Raw genomic sequence first — 24,037 nt, forward strand, 5'->3', positions numbered from 1 at the left:
TCATGTTCTGTTCTGTTGAAGCTAGTTGGTTATGGGACATTATGTACAGTAGTTGTTGTAGTTGTTCCCTGTGTCCTTTTAATTTCGTTTTTTTTCCTCATTTAGAACCGGTTGGTTCTCCTCCTGTCATGTTTTGCCTGTTTATACCTAAATAATGTTCAAACATATTTTGTGTTGATTCTAATATTTTGATAGGGTCCCTGCATTATATTTAATGGTCTTGTTGTCATGGCACTCTTGTTGTTCGGTCCACGTGTGAGAATGTTTATTGAGTCGTTTTACTTTTATGTTTTGCTCTGTTATAGATTGTCGGTTTTGGAACATAGTGTTGTTCAATCCACAAGCGTGTATGTTACCTGTTCTCTTTTTATTCTGTATTTTGTTTAGTTATAACTGGCTTGTATTCCAACACACAACGCATTGTCTTTCTTTTATATTTTGTTGAGTGCAATTAATTTGTGTTCGAACATATACTGCATTGTTTCTCACGTAATGTTTTGTTTATTCATATCTAGTGAGTGTTTTAATATTATGTAACAGGGATGATGTCTTTGAATTCAAAATATTCTAATAAATGTCACTGTTCTGTTCCTGCACACTAGGGGTCTCCAACCATTTCCTGTCCTTAGGCGGCTTCATGTTGGAGACAACTGCTGTACACTATCCCAAACCGTTTCCTTTCCTGTAAATAAAGCTTTTTCTGAAGTGTAATTTTGTGTCTACATCCATGCGATCGATCTAAAAAAGGAATTTTTCCAAATATGTACAAGTAGTGAATAGTTACAGATTGCAGACTTGATGCTGAGCAAGTAGTCCTCCTTGACTTCAGTGAGCAACAGGTTGAGCGTTTCGTTCTGAGTCTTGAGGTGATTAGGCACCTTTCTCATGATGTTCTTCACCCAGGAGTCTTGCAGAGGAGTTAGATTCTCCAAATTGATGCCATTTTGAATGTAATGGTAATATTTCTGTGACAAATTGTTACAAATGTTAGCCAAATGGACATTAGATAGATAGATAGATAGATAGATAGATAGATAGATAGATAGATAGATAGATAGATAGATAGATAGATAGATAGATAGATAGATAGATAGATAGATAGATAGATAGATAGATAGATAGATAGATAGATAGATAGATAGATAGATAGATAGATAGATAGATAGATAGATAGATAGATAGATAGATAGATAGATAGATAGATAGATAGATAGATAGATAGATAGATAGATAGATAGATAGATAGATAGATAGATAGATAGATAGATAGATAGATAGATAGATAGATAGATAGATAGATAGATAGATAGATACTTTATTTCATCCCCGCAGGGAAATTCACATTTCCAGCAGCATCCCTGAACTGAGAACAATACAATAATAAAGCAAAAAGAATACAATATACAAATACCCAATATGACGTGCAAATGCCCACTGTAGCGTGTTATATAGAATATCTAAATAGTGCTACACAGAATACTTATTGGAATAAAATTTGGTAATATGCAATGTAGGGGGTGTGGTTTAATTATCTGCAGTTTTACAGTTTTTCTCAATTGCTTTAGTACTGTAAGGCATTCAACTGTGGGTTAGTATTCTGATTTGCATTGTGGGAAAAGTCACACAGATATAAACCGCCCCTGCTCCCCCTCCACTTTTCCTTTCTCTCTCCTACTACTCCAGCTGGACTACACAAGAAACAACCTAGCTGTGTTAACGCACTAGAAAAAACTTATCGTTGAAAAATTACCTGTTTGCAATGCCAAAAAATAATGCAATAATGTTAACTCATGTGCATTGAATCTCACAATATCTCTAATTAAATTATTTAAAGTGATTAAATTGCCTGAAGTGGCACTGGGCGTGAGGTTTGATGTTATCTTTAATTTGTGAAACAAAAGACACTACGTGGTAGCCAGGAGGCCGTACCTGACGCCTCACACCAAAAATTGATTTCTGTTGTAGACAACGAGGGTGCAAGACGGACAAGTTTACTGAGAGATCAAATGTTCTGATCCAGCCAATGGCAAGCAAGGAGAGAGAACATATTGCGTACAAGAAAGTCTCTTTTAGCAAGAAACGAAAACGTTTTTGGGAGTGAGCCGCCAGCCAGCCAGGTTTAAACTGAACAAGCAAAGCAGCAAGAGACAAAAAGTCCTACTGGAGCCATCAACCTCAAAGGCCGAACCTGCTAGCTAAAAACCACAGCTTTAACGCCTTGCATCCAGTGATTCTGGTCTCAACCTAGTCTCCAGGCTTGCAGCTCTACTGCCTGGATCATCACATAAAGTTCAAGCAATGGTTACAGGTATTAATTGGTGCGGTTAAAGGGGAATTAGATCAAATTACAATAACGCCCAGTTGCCTTAAATTCTATCTACAGTAAAAAGTTAAGCCGATCACGTTGTTTTTCTATACAAATGATGCCAGCCAAGCTCCCAACTTCTAGCTTTGTTGTCTTTATCGTATCCTTATTTTGTTTTGTGCTCTATTCAGTTTCCTCTGTATATAATTGGTAAATAAAATTCCTTAAATCCAAGAGTGCGTGTCTTGATTTAAGTATGTTGAAAAAAATTCACTTAAAAATGTTGTGTATCCAATCCTTCAGATTAACTACAAGGTTTTTCATCAGTTTTCCTGATTTAAACACGTATTGTATATGGTGCTCCTAAAAGGCGAAGCGAGTTTGAAAGAATGAACTCGCCTAAATTCGGTGCAGTATGTTTCTCAAATAGCCTTGGAATAAGTCAAGTCGTCATTTTTATTTGTATAGCCCTTAATCACAAAGAGTTTCAAAGTGCTGCACAGGTTGTTGCACAGATTATTAAAACAACACATTGAACAAGTAGCAAAGCATCATGGATTACCTGCAAAGGTTTGAGATCAAAATTCTTCCAAAGTCTATCGCTCAAAATTAAAGGTGTCAATTAACAAAGCAGTTCTGTCCAAGTCCTTGTTTCATTCTATACCGACACAACAGTCAATTCGGTGAGACACGTTCTCAGTCACGCCGGTGGAAGGCTTTAATGCTGAAGATGGTTTACCTAAGTTTTTATGATAATTGTAAATTACAACTTTGAGTGTGAGAGATTGATTTCAAGTGACTGGACAAGAATCAGATTACACCCCTGTGACGTTGCCTTGCAGTGCCAAGTAGAACAAGAAATACAAAACACAAAATATAAAATATCATTGAATAAAACATATATACTGTATTTTGTATGTAGCATAATTGTAAAGAAAGTATACAGTATCATAATAACTGTTAGATTACATCCCTATTTTGTTGGCAAAAAGTGAAGAATGATGGACGACGCGATTCATCTCCTAACTTTTGGTTGCACGTTTTTACCAGCCTCAGTTGTTGTAAGGCCATGGTTAAGAACATGGTGTGATCTAATTAGGAACTCGCCTATATCCTCCGCCTCTTCCGCCCCGTCTTCCAAATCTTTCACCAGGCAGCCTCACACCTCTTCCCCATCGTATTTTCCCCGGCTGTTGACCACGTCCAATTCCTTGTCCTTGTCAGACATCGCAAGATTGAGGTCTGCTCTAGCTTTACTCTACATACTTGCCAATAGGAACATGCACCTTGGACCTATCTCAGAGTACCAACTGGTCATTGGTTGATCTGATGGTTACCCTTCTACTTGTTAGTGAGAGAAAGCTATTTACCTGGTAGCAAATTATTCATTCAAGACTGATTTCGAAAATGAGTTAATGACTACATGTTGCGGGTGGTGAGACGATTGAATAGTGACCCATGATAATCCATTGTGACCAACATGACACATGCAGCTGATATTGTAAGAAACAGCAGAGAATTGTACCAAACCATTCGCATGGATGTATAAAAAACATCTACAACTTCTTCAAGGAAATAAGAAGCTGCTTTTTGCATGTGCACTAGTGATACAGTGTTGTGAGAATGCAAAAAGTAGTTTTGAGAATTTCAAATCTGATCTGAGAAACTTACAAAAGCAATGGAGAAATACCGTCATTGATTATATTACCTTTTCAAAGTCACTCTTTAAAGTGTCGTCAATTTCATCATCTGGCAGTTGGTGTTGTTGGCTAAAAAATAAATAATGATTACAAATAAATCATCGTTTTTATATGGTAACCTACCATATGTATTTGACTAGACTCCTCCGTAAACTCCGCCGTTTTTTAATGGGGAGCATGCGGTCATCGTTGGAGGGCCTTTTCATGAGACATCGTCCCAAAATGGACTCTTCGCCCATAGGCTCGGCACAGACTAAAGAAAAAAAAATATAATATTTAGAAATATGAAAAACAAAATAACAATATATAAATATCCATCCATTATCTGTGCCGCTTCTCCTCAGTAGGGTCAGGGGGGTTCCTGGAGCCCATCCCAGCTATCTTGGAGCAGTGGGCAGGGGAGACCATAAACTGGTTGCCAGCCAGTCGCAGGGCACACAAAGACAGACAACTCACTCGCTCATTCACACCCAAGGACATTTTAGACCGGCCAATTAACTTGACATGAAATTTTTTGGGAATGTGGGAGGAAACCGGAGTGCCCGGAGGAAACCCACGCAAGCATGGGGAGAATATGCAAACTCAGATGGAATTGAACCCTGGACCTCCGCACCGTGGGACTGTGCGCTAACCACCCAGCCGCCGTGCCGGGCAATAAAATAAATGTATAGAATCTAAATATTTAATGTTTTTTTTCATCTACAATCCAGAATATCATGGGCTGCTTTCAGCCCTGTCTGCACCATGTCTAATGTCTTGTAAACCATGTTCACTCCATTGTTATCAAAGACATTAAGTACATTTCTAATTCGTATAGAACTAACTTTCTCCATCTGCTCCAGTAGACTCTGAATTAAGATTTAGCCGAGGTGAAAACGAAGGTCTCGATTCGGTCCACATCTGGATTTTGTAGACCCTCTGAAAGACAGAAAAATTATGGAAAACGGGATCAGAATTTACCCAGAAAGCATTTTTGCGCGTGTAACTTACTAGGTCATTTTTGTGAGCTTCTAATCTTCAGAAAATCCTTCATGGACGCCACTCAATATTCAATGGATTAAAAGCCCTAAAACGTAATTCAAGAGTTTTATGTTTTAAGATAAAGACAGTAGGCCCCTGGGACACGGTGTCTCAGTCTAATAAGATTCTCAGTTTACAGATGGGTTTTCGGCCACTCAATATAGCATATTCATACTTTACAACATCATCAACAAATTATTGCCCCAAAACTTTGTGTGTTTTTGGGAACTGTGAGCTCAGATGTCTGTTTGCAATCAACATATTAAATGCTGTTCTCAAACCACACGATCTATCCCACTTTTAATTAAAAGTTAACTTTTTAGGAATGAATGAATGAATGAATGAATGCATGAATGAATGAATGGCACTTTATTTCGAACATGATAAAAACAAGACTACAAGTCCAAAATCAAAATAACAAAAAACATGTAACATGCCCAAAAAGCAATAGAAATAAGCATATGCTTATTTAATCTTACCCCCGGACTTCCTTAATAATTGTTTTATTGCTAGATCTCTTGTGTATTTACATGTAACAGACCCTCATGAATATACACATTGACATTGGTTCTGTGGATGCACAGTCACTTCATCATCATCATCACCACCATCACTATTTTCACCGTCATAATTCTCATCATTGCTGTCTCCAAAATAAAAACATAATTATCTATATTTGTATAATATTCGTTTTGACTAAAAAAAGAGCGCCGACAGATACATTTCGATCAAGATTATGAGCAGAATCTGCTGTTCGTTAGAGAAAAATACATTTATTTTACCGGACACAAACCTGTTACTATGGTAGCCAGAATAATCAAAACGCTGGTCTAATACTTATAAGTAAAATAACAAGACTTCCCCCACTTTAAAGTAAGTTATGTATCTTAAAAATGTTTTAAAACGCTAATTGTTTACTAATAATGCAATAAGAGTGGCGACACTTTTTGACACTTATTATGAGTGATATATTTTTGTTCGTAAGAAAAAAAAAATGTACAGTACTGGCCATTACAAGTAAAACAACTCGATATGCTCCATTTTAAGGTAAAAGTGGGTTTAAAAAATACATATGATTTGTTAATATACAATTTAAATATAATACATAAATACATAATTGAAAATAGCAGAATCTGTTGTTTAATCTTACTGGCCACAAACGAGTTGCAATGGTAGCTTAACAAATCTTTTGATATACATTACGGTATGTATATATTTCTGAGGGAGGGGGTTGACCAATACTTACGGTTGAAAGATCAGAATTTACCCCATTTTTAATCAAAACAAATGCTTCTTTATAAAACGTTTTAAAACACTCGTTATCCTAGCAACGGAGAATTGCATGACTAGAAATGGAAGAGACTGACGTCGAAGATGCGTTTTTACCCAGGAAAAATAGTTACTATGGTAGCTAGTTAAAACAGAACACTGTAAAAGCTTACTGGTCCGAAGATAACACAATCGTGTCAAATTATTTTCATGGACATACGTGTGAAAAAAAAAATCGAAAAACAATTTTAAAAAAAAATGCTTTGCAGTTATAGTATAACAGTTTGAGAGTTGTTTTACTCAACTATTCGAGGAGCAAGTAAATGCAGCAAAAATCAGTGAGGTCCAAGTCAACACAGTGAAAAAAAACTGAACACCTTTTAAAAGTCAACTTGATTAAAAAAAAAATCAAAAATGCATTTCAAACGTGACGTTCGTAAAAATGTATCAAAAACGCATACTTCAAAGTCCAAAAGCAGAGAAAAGCGAGTAAAAATATTACGTTGCGTTCAGGTGAATCACGGCAAAATATAGGTGACGTCATATTGATATATAATATATATCGTTTAAAAATTAGAAAGTGACTAAAATGAGCTTATAGTTTAGTGTATTTTGACTCACGTGTGTGTGGTGATTTGGTTGCAGAAAAAAGGGGGAAAGTTTGCAAAAAAGTTGTTGTCATTCAGACATTTCGGGACGGATTCCATTTGTGTTGCCATGGTTACTAAACGTCAACTTTCTAAAGTTTGTGTAAACGACAACTTCACAGTGACACTTAATTGTGCAAGCAGGAAGAAAACTTCCAAATAAACTTAAAAACCTCTATAGTTTAATAGTTAAGGATATAAATAATGGAGTTGGAGTTTATGGCATGAGATTATGGAAGCCCATAGGTGCCAAAATACAATACGTTTTTTAAGATCTCATCTCATCTCATCAGCCGTACCGCTTATCCTCATTAGGGTCGAGGGGGGGGGCTGGAGCCCATCCCAGCCATCTCCGGGCAGTGGGCAGGGGACACCCTGAATTGGTTGCCAGCCAATCGCAGGGCACACAGGGACAGACAACTCATTCGCTCATTCACACCTATGGACAATTTGGACCGGCCAATTCACCTGAAATGCATGTTTTTGGATATTGTATCTTATTATATTTTGTCACTCATTAGACTTCCATTGTATAAAAAAACAAAAACACCTTTTATAATATCTTTATACATAACAGTTATCATTTTGGAATATGTACTTACTACTCTTCAAAATATATCAATTGAATAGTGCAGCGGCTTCAGGCTATCCAGTTGATTACTCATCATAACAAAATATTAAATACATATTTATTTTTTCTCTTGATGACTTTTTATAATTGAGACCTAAATTACAAATTACATTAACATTGCAATTTTGATCTGCCTGGCTGCCTATTTATTTGGGCCTAGGAGGAACAAAATGTAATATTTATTTTTTAAATAGTGTATTTTATTGTGTTTTTTTGGCACTCTTAGGCTTCAATACTAAAATGGCTGACCCCAGGACAGGGAAATAACGAATAGATTATGCTGCCATAATAATAAACTCATGAACACAGTAACACAAATAAAATGCATTCTGGCAATCTTGGGATTCCATTTAAGATCTGAGAAATTGGGGCGGCAGTAGCTCAGGAGGTAGAGCGCTCGTCTTGGGAACAAGGGATCCCAGTTCGAATCCCGGCTTGTCCATGTTACATGTCGAAGTGTCCTTGGGTAAGACACTGAACCCCTAATACGCCCAATGAGCAGGTTGGCGTCTTACATGGCTGCAATACAAGGCCGCTATTGGGAAATGTGAAGCACACTGTAAAGCGCTTTGGGAAGTCATTGACTTGAAAAGCGCTATATAAATGGAGATCATTTCATTTCATTTCATTGGCTACAATTTTAAAATAAGATGAAAGCAATATTCTTAAGAACTTGCTGAAACTGAATAAAACATAAACAACAACCAAAGAAGCCAGACATTTATTTTCTTTCTGCATTATTTTGAAATATAATTTGTATTTTAAAAAAAAAATCTAAGTTATATCGGGAAAGGTAGATTTATTTTCTAGGTCGTCTTCTTGCATCCTCGGTCGATAAAATGGAGATTTATGGGTCGGTCTGGAACGAGAACGGTGCGATTGAGGCATTTCACCTCGGGGGCGCCGGGTTCTGGCTTGATCTTGTATGTTCGGATGATCTGAAAGAAAAAAAAAGCTCAATGTAAATGATTAATAAGAGCATGAATAGCTTTCAAATCCCGCTTATTTTCAGGGAATTTCAGTAGCAGTGAGGTCCTGTTGACTTACTTCCCAGTGAATCGTGGAAACAAGTCGGTCACAATCAAACGAAATTGTGCGACCCCCAAAAAATAAAAACACTTTAACAACAAAACTTGATGCCCCTTCATTCACAATATACCGGTACTTAGCCTTAAAACTTATTAGGGCAAAGTGCTAAAATTCCTTGCACACAGTACGAAAAGCAAACCTGTCAAGCTCCAGGGCTCCATGCCCTTACAAAATGTTGTATTTTCCCTTACAAAATACATAATTATCTTACACAATATTTCTTTTTCAAACGTGTTTATTTATGTAGTTTAACATGTTATATAGTACATGTGTTTCGTTATATCATATATATTGTTAATTAACGTTTTGTTGTGAGATCCTGAGTTGCTCGACATGAACCAGGATTATTAGAAAAAAAGTTCAAAAATGAAGTCGCTTGGACGTTCACTCTAAAGGAAAAAATACATGCAAATACAAGTAGAATAATACATTTTCTTATTCAAATCGTTAATTCATTTTCTGCATTAAATTATTGTTTGTAATATACTGATTAGAGGAATAACCACAAAACTGTCTTTTTTCATTTTCTCTTTTTTAATTTCCTTTTTTTCTTAACTTCTTTATACAACAATAATAATTAGTAGTATAATGCATCAAAGCAAGGGAGCCGTTTGACAGCTGGCTCTCTTTAATGAGTTGAGCCGAAAAAGCCGGTTCTTTTCACTACATAACTACCACATGAAATCCGAGGCGGCAGATGCATGCGCACAGTAGCATCAAACCGCTCGCTTTGTTTGTAACAAAAAAAACAATACCGAGTAGAGGCTACCGCGGCGAACTCGTTTGACTTGATTGATTTGCCGTTTCGTCATAGTCGGTGTATACCGGATTGTACCCATAATTGACAAATTTGCCTTTTTCCGTACAGATTTTCTTGTACGTCGTACACGTCTTAGAATGCATAAACAAACGTACTTTGTACGGCAAAGACGTACAGGTTGACAGGTATGGAAAAGGTAGTGAGGGAACACGACCAAGTTGTGTTTCGCATCTATAGAAAATCTAAATACATTCTAATGAAACACATGAATGCTTAGAATCTTAGAAGTAGTGTCGTTGCATATTATGGCGTGGGGTCGAGTTGAGGATGATTTTGTCTTTTTTTTTCTATCACTGTTGGATCCGGAACACAACTGTCCTCTAGAGAGTGCCAACAAACAGATGAACAAGGGGACCCTGCACCTGTTCATCATTACCCGCACCTGACTCTAATCGGGAGATGAGAGTTTAATGACTGTGTCGACAGCAAAGGCGTGTACTTGCTTGCCTTTTTAATTTATGTTTTTTCACCCCATTTGATCGATACTGGACTTCCTGAACTTTGTCAGCCATGACATTTTTTCGGTGTGTTTTGTTTATTGTTTTCCTCCCATGTGCGGAGCGCCTTTTATTCATTACATATACCTCCAATGAACTCTTGTCACTCAGCTCAGAACTTCCTTATTGTGTCTAGAAACAAGCAGACCGACTGGAGGACACCTCATGATGATGCGCACCGGACTCTAACTGGGATAGTGGTATTCAAGGACTGTGCTAGCGCCAGAAGTGGTCGGTTTGTTGCTTGTCTTTTTGATGTTTCTGCTCGCGAAACTTCCTGGATTTTTTTCAGCCGTGAGTTTTTTCTGACCCGTGATTTGAGTTTATCGTTTTCTCGCTTTCACACTTGAGTGGAGGGCTTTATGTTAATTACCTTTGCCGCCAATAAACCCTTGTCCCTCAGCTTGTGGGTCTGCGCTTGGGTCTGCCTCGCCAAAACTTAACAATCGTGCCTATAACAGACATTATATTTTGCATCGACCCGATAGCTATTTGCTCGATGATTATTTAATGCACTTTAAAGATAATCATGTAAGATTTGTGTCCATTTGTGTATATGCAAAAAAACTATATACGAAAAGGAAAATGGACTAACTTGAAATATAACCAGGTACATTTCCAGCTCGGCAATCCTTCGCCCGACGCAGCTTCGCACACCGAAGCCGAACGGAATCGAACCGAAAGCGTTGGGCCTTTGCCGGCCGTCACGGAACCATCGCTCCGGCTTAAAAGTGAACGGCTCCGGAAACGTTTCCTCGTCGTGACTGATAGCGTAGTGGCAGAAGGTAAAAACTGTCTGTTGTGAAAAAGGAGAAAAATGTCTTAGTGGAGATTAAACCCGGTTTTGAGGAGACGACTCACGTTTTTGGAGAAGGCGTATCCACCAACGTGTATACTCTTTTCTGTCATGACTCTCGCGTTGAAAGGAACGACCGGATACATTCTGTAAGAAAATAAAACAGTTATTCTGATTATACAGTAGACCCCCGGGAAATGGCAACCCCGCCCTAAGACATTTTAACTTTAGGGTGTTGAATAAGTTGTTTTTGTGCCTCTTTTTACAGCATTTTCCCCAATATATGAAATCGACAACGAATTCCCTCGCATTCCCCAAAACTTTGCATTTTTCGTGTGTATGTCTCTGAGATCCCTGTCTATGAGTCGACGTCATAGGAGATGCTGGTTGGCTATTAGTTTGCATCATAGCATCATGAAATTACAGATATGTTATTGGCTGAACTCACTCCCACAATGCCTCTCTCTCTATTTTTCAGTTTAGAATCTCGTGTGTTTCGTAAAGACTTTACAAGTCTGCGGTACATTACTGTATTTTTTGTACTATTTTTATTGGATTGGCTATGAGTGCCAAAGCTTGCAGTGATGCTAAAGGGAGAAACAAAAAATGATAACCTTTGAGATAAAATTTGCGGTTATCAAGATACTGTATATGAAGAAGGAACATAAATTGCTTGGGAATATGGTGTAAGGAACTTTAATTTGTCTAGCTATGGGTCCCAAGGCTTGCAATGACGCAAAAGGGAGAAGCAAAAACATGATAACCATGAAAACAAAGCTTGGAATTATAAAGAAATATAAAAAAGCATGAAAATTCCTTCAGAATCTGTTGTACAAAGTTGAATTTGCAAAACAAGAACCTAACCATGGAAACGAAGCCTGCGATTATAAAAGAAGATATAAAGCAGACACATCAATCGCTGCTATTGCCAGGTGGCATGGCCATAACCAAATGATGATCAGGACTTTGAGACTTTTGTGATTAAGGACTACACAAATAAACATGACTTGACTATTATTAAAGGGGAAGCAATTAAAGCAAGAAAATCTTATAAAGGAATGAAAAAAAACAATTTCTTTTTTAATTTGCTGTCACCATCTTCTTTTCTCTCTGCATCCACTGACTACTCTACTGTACCAGCTCAGGTAATTTTAATGTTATCCAATTAAATGCTCGTATACTAAACGCAAATAATACTTACTATACACTATTAATATCTTGATATATTATATATCAAACGATTAATATTTTGTTATTTGAATATTTCTATCTGGGAGACTGGGGGTTCGGATAGGATTAGCTAATTAGCATTGGTTTCTATCCCCCTCTATAAGGCAATTGACCTTCGTGATCTCCCCTCTCGAAGGTCTACTACAAATGCCAAAAAACGAACCTTAGCGCCTCCTTAACGACAGCTCTTAAATACGGCATGTGTGTAAAATCCGCTGCAGATAATTTTCCATCTTCTATTTCTATTTCGGAGACTTCCTGATGAAGTTTCTCTTGGATTTTGGGGTATCGAGACAGGAGGTACAACGTCCACGTCAGAGTGTTGGAGGTCTGGAAAGAAAAAGGTTGACATGATGATCATCCGAACAACTTATGAACTTGGTTGAATTTATCAAATGTTAATGCTATAGGTCCCAATCCAAAAATTAACAAGCTATTGAAAAAAAAATTTGGACCAATTCAAGTTAAAATTGTGATAAATTTATTTTATCCGGAGGCACGGGGCCGGAGTGGTTAGCGCACAGCCACACAGTATGGAGGTTCAGAGTTCAAATCAAGCTACCGCAGCCTCCCCGTGTGGAGTTTGCATGTTCTCCCTGTGCTGGGCACTCTGTTTTAGATTCCATCCATTATCCTCAGTAGGGTTGCGGGGGATCTGGAGCCCATCCCAGCTATCTTCGGGCAGCGGGCAGGGGACACCCTTCACTGGTTGCACACGGAGACAGACAACTCACTCGCTCATTCACACCTAGGGACAATTTGGACCAGCCAATTAACCTCACATGCATGTTTTTGGAATGAAGGAGGAAACCGGAGTGCCCGGAGGAAACCCACGCATGCACGGGGAGAAAATGCAAACTCCACACAGGAGGTTTAATCTCATGACCTCAGAACTGTGCTGCACACACACTAACCACTGCGCCGCCGTGCTGCCCTCTGTTTTAGATTGTTTTCTTTTATTGTTTGTTTGAATTACCGTGTCCACCCCAGCTAAGAGAAGCTCGGCGATGCTTCCATAAACGTCTTTGTTGTCCATCTCTGCAGTGGACAACAAGTAGGTCAGATATTCTCCTTGCACGTTCTGCTTCAGCTCGAAACGCCTTTGAATGTCCTCCAACTTCTTGTCGATCAACGGTTTGGCTAAAATAAAGATAATAAAAATAATATGTGATACATATATATCTAATATGAAGCCATGAAGTTAAATCAAACTGGCTATTTAAACTTTGTGATGTCCAAGAGCAGACAGGAGAGCAAACAATCAAAAACAGGTCATAGCCGGAGACAGACAGGGAGATCAGGAACGGACAGATGGAAAACGGGAGCAAAAATACGGGACAGGCAGGAGTCAGGGTCAAAAAAGGCTTGCCTTGTATCAACAGAGGTTCGCAGACGGACTGACAACCAGAGTGACAGGACTGGGTTTAAATAGGGAGAGGGAGCCAATCAGAACCCGGAGCGGCTGGCGCCAAATGAGCAGGCACAGGTGATTCACATCGGTAATCATGACAAAATCAAACTGGGTATTTAAACTTTGTGAAGTCTTCATACATTTACCAAGCCAAAACCTTGTTAAAAGATCGCCCAAAAACCAGATAGGCCTGGGTTCTTGAGAATTTTTCATGTTTTCTTTTAATGATTCTACCAATTTTGTGTCAATAAAATTGCATCCCTGAGACTTTTTGGGACAATAATCCAGGTGTGGTCAATACACAGCCTGCAGGCCACATACAGCCCTTTAGGGTTTTTAATCCAACCCAATGAACGAAAATACAGGATATTTCACGACCAGAACGGAATAGGGACCCAATTGCGCAACGTTTACCACAAGTTTTATTGAAAGAAAGAGGAAGGGCTGCGCCCAAGGTCCGGTGTTCGCTGGACGCGGGAAGCAAGTCGCTCTGGCAATCAGATTGTGATCCGAATACGGAAGTGGATCTTCCGTAGCGAGCGATGGCGGTGTAAGGGACGAAAAAACAGGTCGGTAGCCGGGACAGGAGAGCAAAAACGTGGTCTGGGTCAGAAACGGGTCGTAAGCCGAGACGGGAGAGCAGACGTGATCGGGATGAAAAAACGGGTCGTAACCGGACACAGACGGGGAGAACAAGAACAGACGGGTGGAAAAACGGGAGCAACACAGGACAGGTGGGAGTCAGGGTCAAAAAGGCTTGCCTTGTATCAACAGAGGTTCGCAGATGGACTGACCAAAAGTAGAGTGACAGGACAGGGTTTAAATAGGGACAGGGAGCCAATCAGATAGCCCGCAGCGGCTGGGGCCAAATGAGCGGGCGCAGGTGATTCTAATCGGTAATCATGACATTATAACCCCAAGATATGGCGACCCAGCTTTACGATATTTTCACATTACTAAGATGTGAGACAAAGAGAGAGAGGGGAAAAACTAAGAGTAATAGAGAAAGAGAGAGATACAGAGAAAGGAAGTGGGAAGAAAAAGAAAGAAGATATTGAGAAAAAGAGAAGAAAAACAAGAGGAAACGGGAGAGAAGGGGAGAAATAGAAAAAGAGAGAGAGCAAATGAGAGATTAAGAGTTTGAAAGATAGGGGAAGAGAAAAAAGAATGCGGGAAGAGAAGATAAAGAGGCAAATACTGAAAAAAAGATAGAGAAAAATAGAGAAATGGAAAAGGGACAGAAAGAGGCAAAAAAGGGAGAGGGGAAGAGAGAGAGAGAGAAAAAGGAAAAAAAGTAGTTTGCAATAATCTGTGCTATGTGCAGCCCTTTGAGACTCCTTGCGATAAAGGGCTATACAAATAAACATGACTTGACTTGACATGTTTTTCAGCCCCTCTTGTTGGCATTTTTTTACTATAAGATAACGACAAAATAATTTCAAGTCTTCAAAACGTATCAAATTCCAACTTTGCAATGTTCATGCGGGTGATGAGTTGCAGCTCAAAGATGCTTCTCTGCAATTGGTCAACACTATAGAAAATACTGGTCTGCTATTGGTTCGTGTCACAACATTATGAAAATTCCAATATAGTAATCCCTCGGTTATCGCGGTTAATGGGGACCAAAACCACCCGTGAAAAGTGAAAATCCGCGAAGTAGCGACGCCCCTTAAAAAAATGCTTAAAATATATATATATATATTTTATTTTTTTTATTTTTATTTTATTATTATTTTTTTTTATACCAGCGAAGCTCTGAACCCATGAACGTGGAACCACGAACGTGGAACCACGAAGTAGCGACGCCCCTTCAAAAATGCTTAAAAAATAAATTAATTAATTAATTTAAAAAAAATTTTTTTTTTAATTATTTCAGATCCCAGAGTGATATGAAAGAGAGAAGCAAACACATGCTAACCATGGAAACAAAGCTTGTAATGATCAAGAAAATGAAGGAGGGACACAAATTGCTACTTTTGCTAAATTGCATGGGCGTAACTAATCGACAATCGGGATTACTCTTTGAAAGGAGGCGATTAAAGCATGGCATGACAAGCATCGCAATTGCAAGTATTAAGTATTACGGTCCCTGTGACTCCAAATCTTCACCCACCCCTGATGTCATGGCTTTTTTACCAAAATTGAAGATGCCTTCCCATCCGTCGATGTAGCGTCCCCAGTAGGGAAGCAGATCGCGGCTCCACTTGGGCAAGACCACTACGGCCAGGCTGTTGGAAAACATCTTGCCGATGGAGTCGATGAACTGCTGCGTACCTGCCGGAATGTCTTGCTCAAGAGCGCCCAATCGGGTCTCAAACAGTATTGTGGCTGTAGCTGTGTGAAAAAAAAATTCAATTCAAGTAGACAAAAAATAAGATCTTAGAAAAGGTTTATCTACAGAAAAGGAATCGGTATCAGATATTTCACAGAATAAGAACAAGAAAGTTTACTCGGATCTTCAGAATTAAATTACATCAGAGCTACTATAACACAGACTCGACCATGCAACCCTGCTGCAACGTAATTTTGAAATAATGACTAGATCTAAATGAACAAAACGTGAAAGGAAGAAGAGGTCGGGTGTCGTGGAATACCAACTATTTAAAACAGAAACAAAACACAAAATAGAGACAACGGAAGGAACGTCATCACGTGTGGATAGAACAACTACATAATGCTCTACTAAAAAACATCTCTAACAGCACAAAACATGAAAGAGAGACGACACAAGAAACATTCCGTCACAGGTACAGAACAGCAATGACATTGAGATGACAACAAGACCAAGAAAGGCAATGCAGGCACACTTAACAAGCTGTAACTGAACCAAACTGAAAGGAACACAACACAAATATTTTGTAACACTAACTCTAACTGAAAGAAACAAGAAAAAGGACAACATATATTATAGTTGGACACTAACTAGCTATAACTGAACGAAATATGAAAAAAAAGAAAACGCAGCATATGCACTCTCGTCTTCTGAATATAACAATAACGACAAAGCCAAGATGACGAGACCATGAAATATAATGCTAAAACATGAATTGGCTCTGACTGAACAAAACATGAAAGAATGACATCATAGATTATGGTGGGACACTAACTAGCTATAATGTTCCCTCTAAACTTCGTGGGTGCGCAATTGCGCACTGCCCAGAGTAGGCAATAGAACAAAAAATAAAAAAATACCAAATTGAAAAAGCAGTGAAGAGCTGGGAAAAAAGAAACAAAAGGACAAAAAAAGAGAAAAAAAAGAGCAGGAAAAATTCAGAAAAAAGGCCAGAAAAAAAAACAAAATTAAACAAATAAAAGGAAAGAGAAAATAGAGAAAGAAAAAGCAAGAAAAAAAGTAACAGCTGGGAAAAAATAAACACAATAAGATTTTTTTTTTAAAGGAATTTTAAAAAAAGTAGAAAAAAACAGGGAAAAAGAAGAAAAACTTTGTGTTGCATTTGAATAATTTCCAATTATATCAAGTCAATTTTGTTGCCACCATTGAACTTCCACTAAAAAAATGTAATTAAATACAGTTCTGTATCGTGCAACCAACTAAATCAGCCCCCGAAAATGTTAGTATTTTGCGACAAAAGATACCAGGGAAAAAAAACATGGAAATCTTGTGAAATAATTGTTGTCAAAACAAATGACGTTCGTCGGCCGTATAACCTTTGCAATAGTACATGAGTCAATTCATTCAAAAGTGAAAAATAATTTTTCATTGCAGGAACTCAGCAAAATGTAACTTGATGTCAAGTTTGGGACATGTTTGATAATGATTTAGTTGCCACACTTGGGATTGCTGTTTCTCACTGTTGTTTCAAGCGTTGCTCACCGACTTTGTGTGAACGCTCATACCTGCGGAAAATTAGAGGGAACATTGCCTATAACTGAACAAAAAATTTAAAAATGAAAACGATATAAAAGGATATATATATACTCTCATTTCCAGAAAAAAAGAATACAAATATTTTGAAACACTAACTCTAAATAAACAAAACATGAAAAGGAAGACAACACAGAATATGTTGAGACCCTAAGTCTAACTCAACATAAACTGGAAAGCAAGACAACTCAGAATATGTTGGGACACTGTTTAACTAACTAAATAAAACATGAAAGGGGGACAACTGAAATATTTTACAACACTATCTCCACAAAACATTAAAGAAACAACACAAAATAGGTTGAGACACTAAGTCACTCCAACTGAACACAGACAAGATAGAAAGATCACGGAGTACGTTAGGACACCACAGAACAAAACATGAAATGAAAAAAAACTGATATTCAAAAACCTGTTTTTTTAATCTATTTTTGGGGTACTATATTTTGATATGTCAGGCTGATTTAGAGAGCGCATAATAAAAAGGTCAAATGAGAGTCTTTAGAGGAAAAGACAAGAACTGTACCAACCTTCCAGTGAAAAGCGATAGAATTCATTGGACAAATTCATGACCAAATCTCCGGTTTGGCTACGGAGGCGTACGTAGCGTAGCCTAGCCATGAAGTCGACGACCACTGCGTTGAGGACCCCGCGATATAAGGCCGAATCTTTGGGGTGCATCATGCGCTTGTTCAACGCCGACCTCAGCTTGTACCAGGCCTCACCGTCTCTTAGAAACCAAATTGCGTAAAAGTCACAGAAAATAAGACAAAAAGCAAAACTGCATTGGATAGTTTCGCTAAAGATTAACCAAAGTTATAAGGGTTGCACAAAATTTTCGGAACTATGTTTTACATACCTGTCAACCTGTACGTTTTTGCCGTACAAAGTACGTTTATTATGCATTTTAAGACGTGTACGACGTACAAGAAAAACGCATATTTGTCATTTATGGGTACCATCCAGTATACACCGACTATCACAAAATGGCAAATCAATCAAGTCAAACGAGTTCGCCGCGGTAGCCTCTATCTCTGCATCGTTTTTTTTCATTGCAAACAAAGCGAGCGGTTTGATGCTACTGTGCGCATGCGTCTGCCGCCTCGGATTTCATGTGGTAGTTTGTGTAGTGAAAGGAAGTCCGTCTCTTTTTAGAGAACCAGCTTTTGCGGCTGAACTCATTAAAGAGAGTCGGCTCCCAAACGGCTCACTTGCTTTGATGCATTATATTACGAATTATGATGTTGTATAAAGAAGTATAAAAGGAGAACATGAAAAAAGACAGTTTTGTGGTTATCCCTTTAATCAGTATATTACCAACAATAATTTAATGTAGAAAATGAATTCATAATTTGGATAGAAAAATGTTTTATTCTACTTAAATATATTTGCATGTATTTTTTCCTTCTACAGTGAACGTCCAAGCTACTTCATTTTTGAACTTTTTTTTATAATAAACCTCATTCATGTCGAGCAACTCAGTATCTCACAACATAATGTTAATTAACAATATATATGATATAACGAAACACATGTACAATATAACATGTTAAACTCTATAAATAAACACGTTTGAAAAAAAAATATGGTGTAAGATTCTTTTGTATTTTGTAAGGGAATATACGACAATTTGTAAGGGCATGGAGCCCTGGAGATTGACAGGTATGGTTTTCTCTGCCGAAAATCACCAAGACAGTTATGGTTTCGGCTGAAAGAACAAAGAAAACTGAAGAAAAAACACTCATGTGAGGTGAGCCGTGTGAAACTGGCTTTCACTCGCGGTCGAGCTGGTGCACAACTGCTTATTTTACATGTTGAACTTAAAGGATTTTATATGATTGAATACAAGTTACATTTATTGAGTTTGACGCTCTAGTTGTTTACTGACTGTGCCTTTATTCAATGAGCAGTAAAGGTTCAGGACTCCCTGGTAGGAAATGTTGTTTACAGGAACAGCGGGAACGGGACGTAAGGCTGATAAGATAATCATAAGTGGAGCCGTGGGGCCACGTGGGGTTTTTCTCTGGCCCGCCCATGGGAGGAGCCGGCACACCAGCCGGCACACCAGCCTGCGGAGAGACATGGGTCGAGAGAAGAACTTGAGAAGATCGAGGGAGAATCGAGAAGGCTTGATGAAGACCCGAGCGACACTAATTCGGCTAATTTGATGGAGTTCACTTAGTTAAATTATTTAACAAATTAAATCTGCCTCCATGTGAAAATCTCGGCTATTCTTGTCCATTTTTTCCCAAAGAGAAACAAGCGCGCATTGTTAGGTGGTGTTCGGTTAATGGAGTCAGATAACTAATTCGAACAATTTGGTAAACCGTACATTTTTAATATTTGATTCCTAACACTACTTTTTTGTTTTTATTATGTATTTTCACCCTAGCTTGTGTGACTGCATTTCCAGCCCGCTCTCACACAACAGGACTTTGCTCATGCTCATTTTCTTTTACAAGCCGTTGTTTCTCGTGCTTACACAGTAAAAGGTCCGTATCCGAATCCTTTCATGTCTCGATAATCCTTCCAAAACGACATGTCGCCTCTTGTAGGGAACTTCTCATCACATCTCAAAACTTCTTCCAGGAGCTCGGCAGTGTTCACTGATACCGTCTTTAGTCCGTCCCTGTATATCGGCCCGTAGAGCTTCTTTTCATAAAGCTGAGTGAACACAAATTGTGAAACACCGTAAGAGAAAAGGACATTCGAAGAAATACGTTTGTCCCGTGTACTTTGTCCACAATCGGAGTAAAGAATGTACCGTAGCCTCTATCATCAATGTCACCTATCTACTGAAGGATTTTATACATTTGACTATAAAGGATTTTATGCGATTGAATACAAGTTACATTTATTGAGTGCAAAGAAGATTTTAAACGATTAGGCTTAAGTTCAATGAGGAGTGAAAGTTCAGGGCAACCTGGTATATGAACACCCTGCTATTTTGCTATTTCTCCCACTAAGAAATCATGAAGGGGTCTGAAATTTTCATCGTAGGTGCAGATCCATTGTAAGAGAGATAAACTACAAAATAAAGGCACAGAAATCACAATGCATGATTTTTCAACGATTAATTTGTGTGATACAGCTTTGCAGCTTTATTGAACACCTGAGAAAATGAATCTTAATATTTGGTACACCAGCCGTTGTTTGCTATTACATTGGTCAAACGTTTCCTGTAGTTTTTCACCAAGTATATCAGTCGGGTTTCTGGGCTGTCGCTGAGAAACTCTGAGTTTGAGCTCCCTCCAAAGACTTTTGATTGGGTTCATGTCTGGAGACTGGCTGGGCCATGCTAGAACTTTGATGTGCCTCTTACGGTGCCACTCCTTGGTTTTCCTGGCTGTGTACTTCAGGTCGTTGTCGTGTTGGTAGTCCCAGTCAGGACCCATCTTCAATGCTCTGACTCAGGGAAGGAGGATGTTCTCCAAAATCTCACAATACACGGCCCTAGGCATCCTCTCTTTAATGCAGTGCACTTGTCCTGTCCCATGTACAGAAAAACACCCCCAAAGCATGATGCTACCACCCCTATGCTTCAGACCAAGGAATGGTCTTCTTCGGATTGTACTCTTAATTTTTCTTCCCCCAAACACGCTCAGTGGAGTTATGACCAGAAAGTTCTATTTTGGTCTCATCTGACCACAAAACGTTCTCCCATGACACCTCTGTATCATCCAAATGGTCATATGCAAACTTTAAGCAGGGGAACCTTTCGTGCCATGCATGATTTCAAATCATGACGTCTTAATGTATTACCTACAGTAATCTTGGAAACAGTGGTCCCAGCTCTTTTCAGGTCATTGACCAACTCCTTTTGTGTAGTTCCGGCCTGATTCCTCACCTTTCTTAGACTCATTGAAACTCCACGTTATGATTTCTTGCATGGGGCTCCCCTCTGATTGAGATTGACTGTCATGTTAAGCTTCCTCCATTTTCTAATGATTGTTCCAACAGTGGACCTTTTTTCACCAAGCTGCTTGGCAATCGCTCCGTAGCCCTTTCCAGCCTTGTGGAGGTGTACTTTTTTGTCTCTGGTGTCTTTGGACAGCTCTTTAGTCTTCGCCAGGTTACAATTTTAAGTCTTACTTATGGTATCGGGTGGACATGTGTCTTTATGTTGCTAAGGACCTCAAACAAGTGCATCTGATTCAGGATAATACATGGAGTGCAGCTGGACTTTTAATGGGCGGACTAACAGGTCTTTCAGGGTCAGAATCCTAGATGACACACAGTTGTTCAAATACGTATTTGCAGCTGTATCACACAAATAAATTGTTAAAAATGCATGCATTGTGATTTCTGGATTTTTCTTTTTAGTTTATCTCTCTCACAGTGGACATGCACCTACGATGAAAAGACTGAGCTCTACAGGGCCCTGCACACATTTCTAAGAAGTAGAGAGGAGACACAACCCAGTTTGCCTTCAAATTTTATATAAAAACAAAATAAATGCTTAGAATCTTTCTAACCAGTCGTGTTGGCTGAGTGAATATAACAGTGTCATGTGACTAATTCTTGTGTTTTTCTTGTGCCTTGCGCAAATTACCAAGAGGTAGAGGAAACACGACCAAGTTGCGCTATTACTTCTGTAGAAATTCAAAATATATTCTAATGAAGAACACAAATTTTCAAACAAGCATTGTTGCTGATTTAATATTATAGTTTGCCGTCACAAGACTTGTTATGGGGTCCCTCCGGTGTTTTACGCACACTATAAAGAGGTTGAGAGGAGACACGACCAAGTTGCGCTACTACTTCTATAGAAAATCAACCTATATTCTTATGAAGAACATGAATTTTCAAGTATTGTCAGCTGATTTAAAATTATAGTTTGAGGGGACATGACCAAGTTACGCTATTACTTCTCTGTAAAATGAAAATATAATCTAAAAAGAACAATAAACTCTAAAAATATTTCTAACAAGTTGCGTCAACTGATGATGGATGAGCTCTCCAGTGTCGTGTGCACATTATGAAGAGGTCGAGAGGAGACACGACCAGTGTTCCCTCTAAGATGCGCGCGTGCGCAATTGCGCACTGCTCGCACATTCTCTGCGCACAAGAAAATCTAGCCAGCGCACAAAAATGAGGGCTCAAAATTACTAATTAAGGAGCGACTTAAGTCAAAGTTACAGTGCATGAAGGTAAAAATACACGGGTTCCCCTGACGTTGTGTCCTAAATGCGGTATTTTGAAGTCGAACGAAGTTGAGTAAAGTTAGTAGAGTATGTCGAGAACCGGCTTCTTCGGCTCGGCTCACTAAAAAGGAATCGGCTCTTTCGGGTCCTATACGGCTCTTCGGATTGTTTTTGCTTCTTTAATCCCAACATGACCAAATATTAAGTAAAATTATGCACAAAATGACTTCAAGGAAGGGGGGAATAGAACAAAAAAGAAAAAAATACCAAAATGAAAAAGTAGTGAAAAGCTGAGAAAAAAAGAAACAAAAGGAAGAGAAAAAAAGAAGGAAAAATTTAGAAAAAAGCCAGAAAAAAAGAAAAGAAAGAAATGTAGGAAAAAAGTAAATAGAGAACAAAAAGAAAAATGTAACAGCTCGGAAAAAATAAACACAATGAGATTTTTTTTAAAGGAATGTAAAAAAAAGTGGAAAAAAACACAGAAAAAAGAATAAAAGGTTTGTGTTGCATTCAAATAATTTCCAATTATATCAAGTGAATCTTGTTGCCAACATTGTACTTCCACTAAAAAATGTGATTAAGTACAGTTCTGTATCTTACAACCGACTAAAAAAGCCCCCAAAAATGTTAATATTTTGTGACAAAATATATCAGGAAATAAAAAGAAATGGATATCTTGTAAAAGAATTGTAAGAACAAACAACGTTTGTAGGCCGTACCGCCTTTGCAAGAGTACATGCGTCAATTCATTCAAAAGAGAAAAATAATTTTGCATTGCCGGAAGCTCAGCAAAATGTAACTTGATGTCAAGTTTTGGACATGTTTGATTATTAATTATCTTGCCACACTTGGGATTATGGTGGCTCACTGTTGTTTCAAGAGTTGCTCTCCGACTTTGTGTGAACGCTCAGACCCGTGGAAAATTACAGGGAACATTGGACACGACCAAGCGCTACTTATTTCAGCAACTAATTGATTATTTTCTTTTCAATCAGGCCTATAACTGTGACGTCATATTTGGCAGTTATCTGTTTGATACCCATCGGCCCAATAATTATCGTGCATCCCTAGTTACACAAGACTTTTATACAGCACCTGCAGCTCATGCGCCCGACTGTAAAATCCCTGAAACACCATCCGGTAAAGCAGCTCCAAAACGCTGACATGTGGGAGATCCTTCACAGTGAGAGTGCCGGAGTCGGAGGTGGTAACCCTCGACCTTTTGGAGAAGATTTTGGCCCAGGTCGTAACCCTTGACCCTCTGGAGACGATCCCAGCCAAGGTGAGCAGGCTCCTCTGCAACAGTCGTGCGGTAGCCATGCTGGGTAGAAAATAACTTTGTGCGTGGGAGTTTATATTACACTTAAGAGCGCCAAGGGAGGGGCTGTTCCACACAGTTTAACCCTAGCTTGGTCTGTGTAAAGGATCTGGTAAACACTCTGAAACAAAATACTAATTTTATCCACGCACATTTTTTTGTAATTATCGAACTTTCTGCAGAAAAAAAAAACATATCCATTGAAGAATATCTATATTGTAGTTGATCTTAATAACGTGCTTATCCCCTTTTGGTCTTCAGTTTTTTTCAGGGA

General features: G+C 38.5%; 1 protein-coding gene and 1 long non-coding RNA gene across 2 annotated transcripts; both read right to left on the minus strand.

The window, feature by feature from the left end:
* Window positions 1-4,829: 4,829 nt before the first annotated feature.
* LOC148352948 (uncharacterized) lies at window positions 4,830-6,330 on the minus strand. Its single transcript, XR_015852779.1, has 3 exons — window positions 6,272-6,330; window positions 4,996-5,071; window positions 4,830-4,923 (listed from the first exon to the last, which is right to left on the minus strand). It is a non-coding gene; the product is annotated as an uncharacterized LOC148352948 (long non-coding RNA).
* Window positions 6,331-8,371: 2,041 nt separating this feature from the next.
* Window positions 8,372-23,765, minus strand: LOC148352949 (sterol 26-hydroxylase, mitochondrial-like). Its single transcript, XM_088353583.1, has 9 exons — window positions 23,541-23,765; window positions 19,784-19,965; window positions 17,832-18,031; window positions 15,552-15,749; window positions 12,981-13,144; window positions 12,168-12,334; window positions 10,840-10,921; window positions 10,574-10,774; window positions 8,372-8,510 (listed from the first exon to the last, which is right to left on the minus strand). The coding sequence occupies exons 1-9, from the start codon at window positions 23,763-23,765 to the stop codon at window positions 8,379-8,381; spliced, it is 1,551 nt and encodes a 516-aa protein (XP_088209709.1). The 3' UTR covers window positions 8,372-8,378.
* Between the last annotated feature and the right edge of the window lie 272 nt (window positions 23,766-24,037).

The sequence above is a fragment of the Urocampus carinirostris genome, chromosome 14 (assembly GCF_059441175.1).
Source record: "Urocampus carinirostris isolate Australia breed hairy pipefish chromosome 14, RoL_Ucar_1.0, whole genome shotgun sequence".
Lineage (NCBI taxonomy): Eukaryota > Metazoa > Chordata > Actinopteri > Syngnathiformes > Syngnathidae > Urocampus > Urocampus carinirostris.

Excerpts from the sequence above, each read along its gene's own strand:
- LOC148352949 (XM_088353583.1), bottom strand. The coding sequence starts at position 23,765 with ATGGCTACCGCACGACTGTTGCAGAGGAGCCTGCTCACCTTGGCTGGG. Across the intron at positions 13,145-15,551 it reads GGAAGGCATCTTCAATTTTG|CCAAACCGTTGATCGACAAG; the intron begins GTAAAAAAGCCA and ends TCTTTATTTTAG. Across the intron at positions 8,511-10,573 it reads TGTACCTGGTTATATTTCAA|ATCATCCGAACATACAAGAT; the intron begins GTTAGTCCATTT and ends TTTTTCTTTCAG.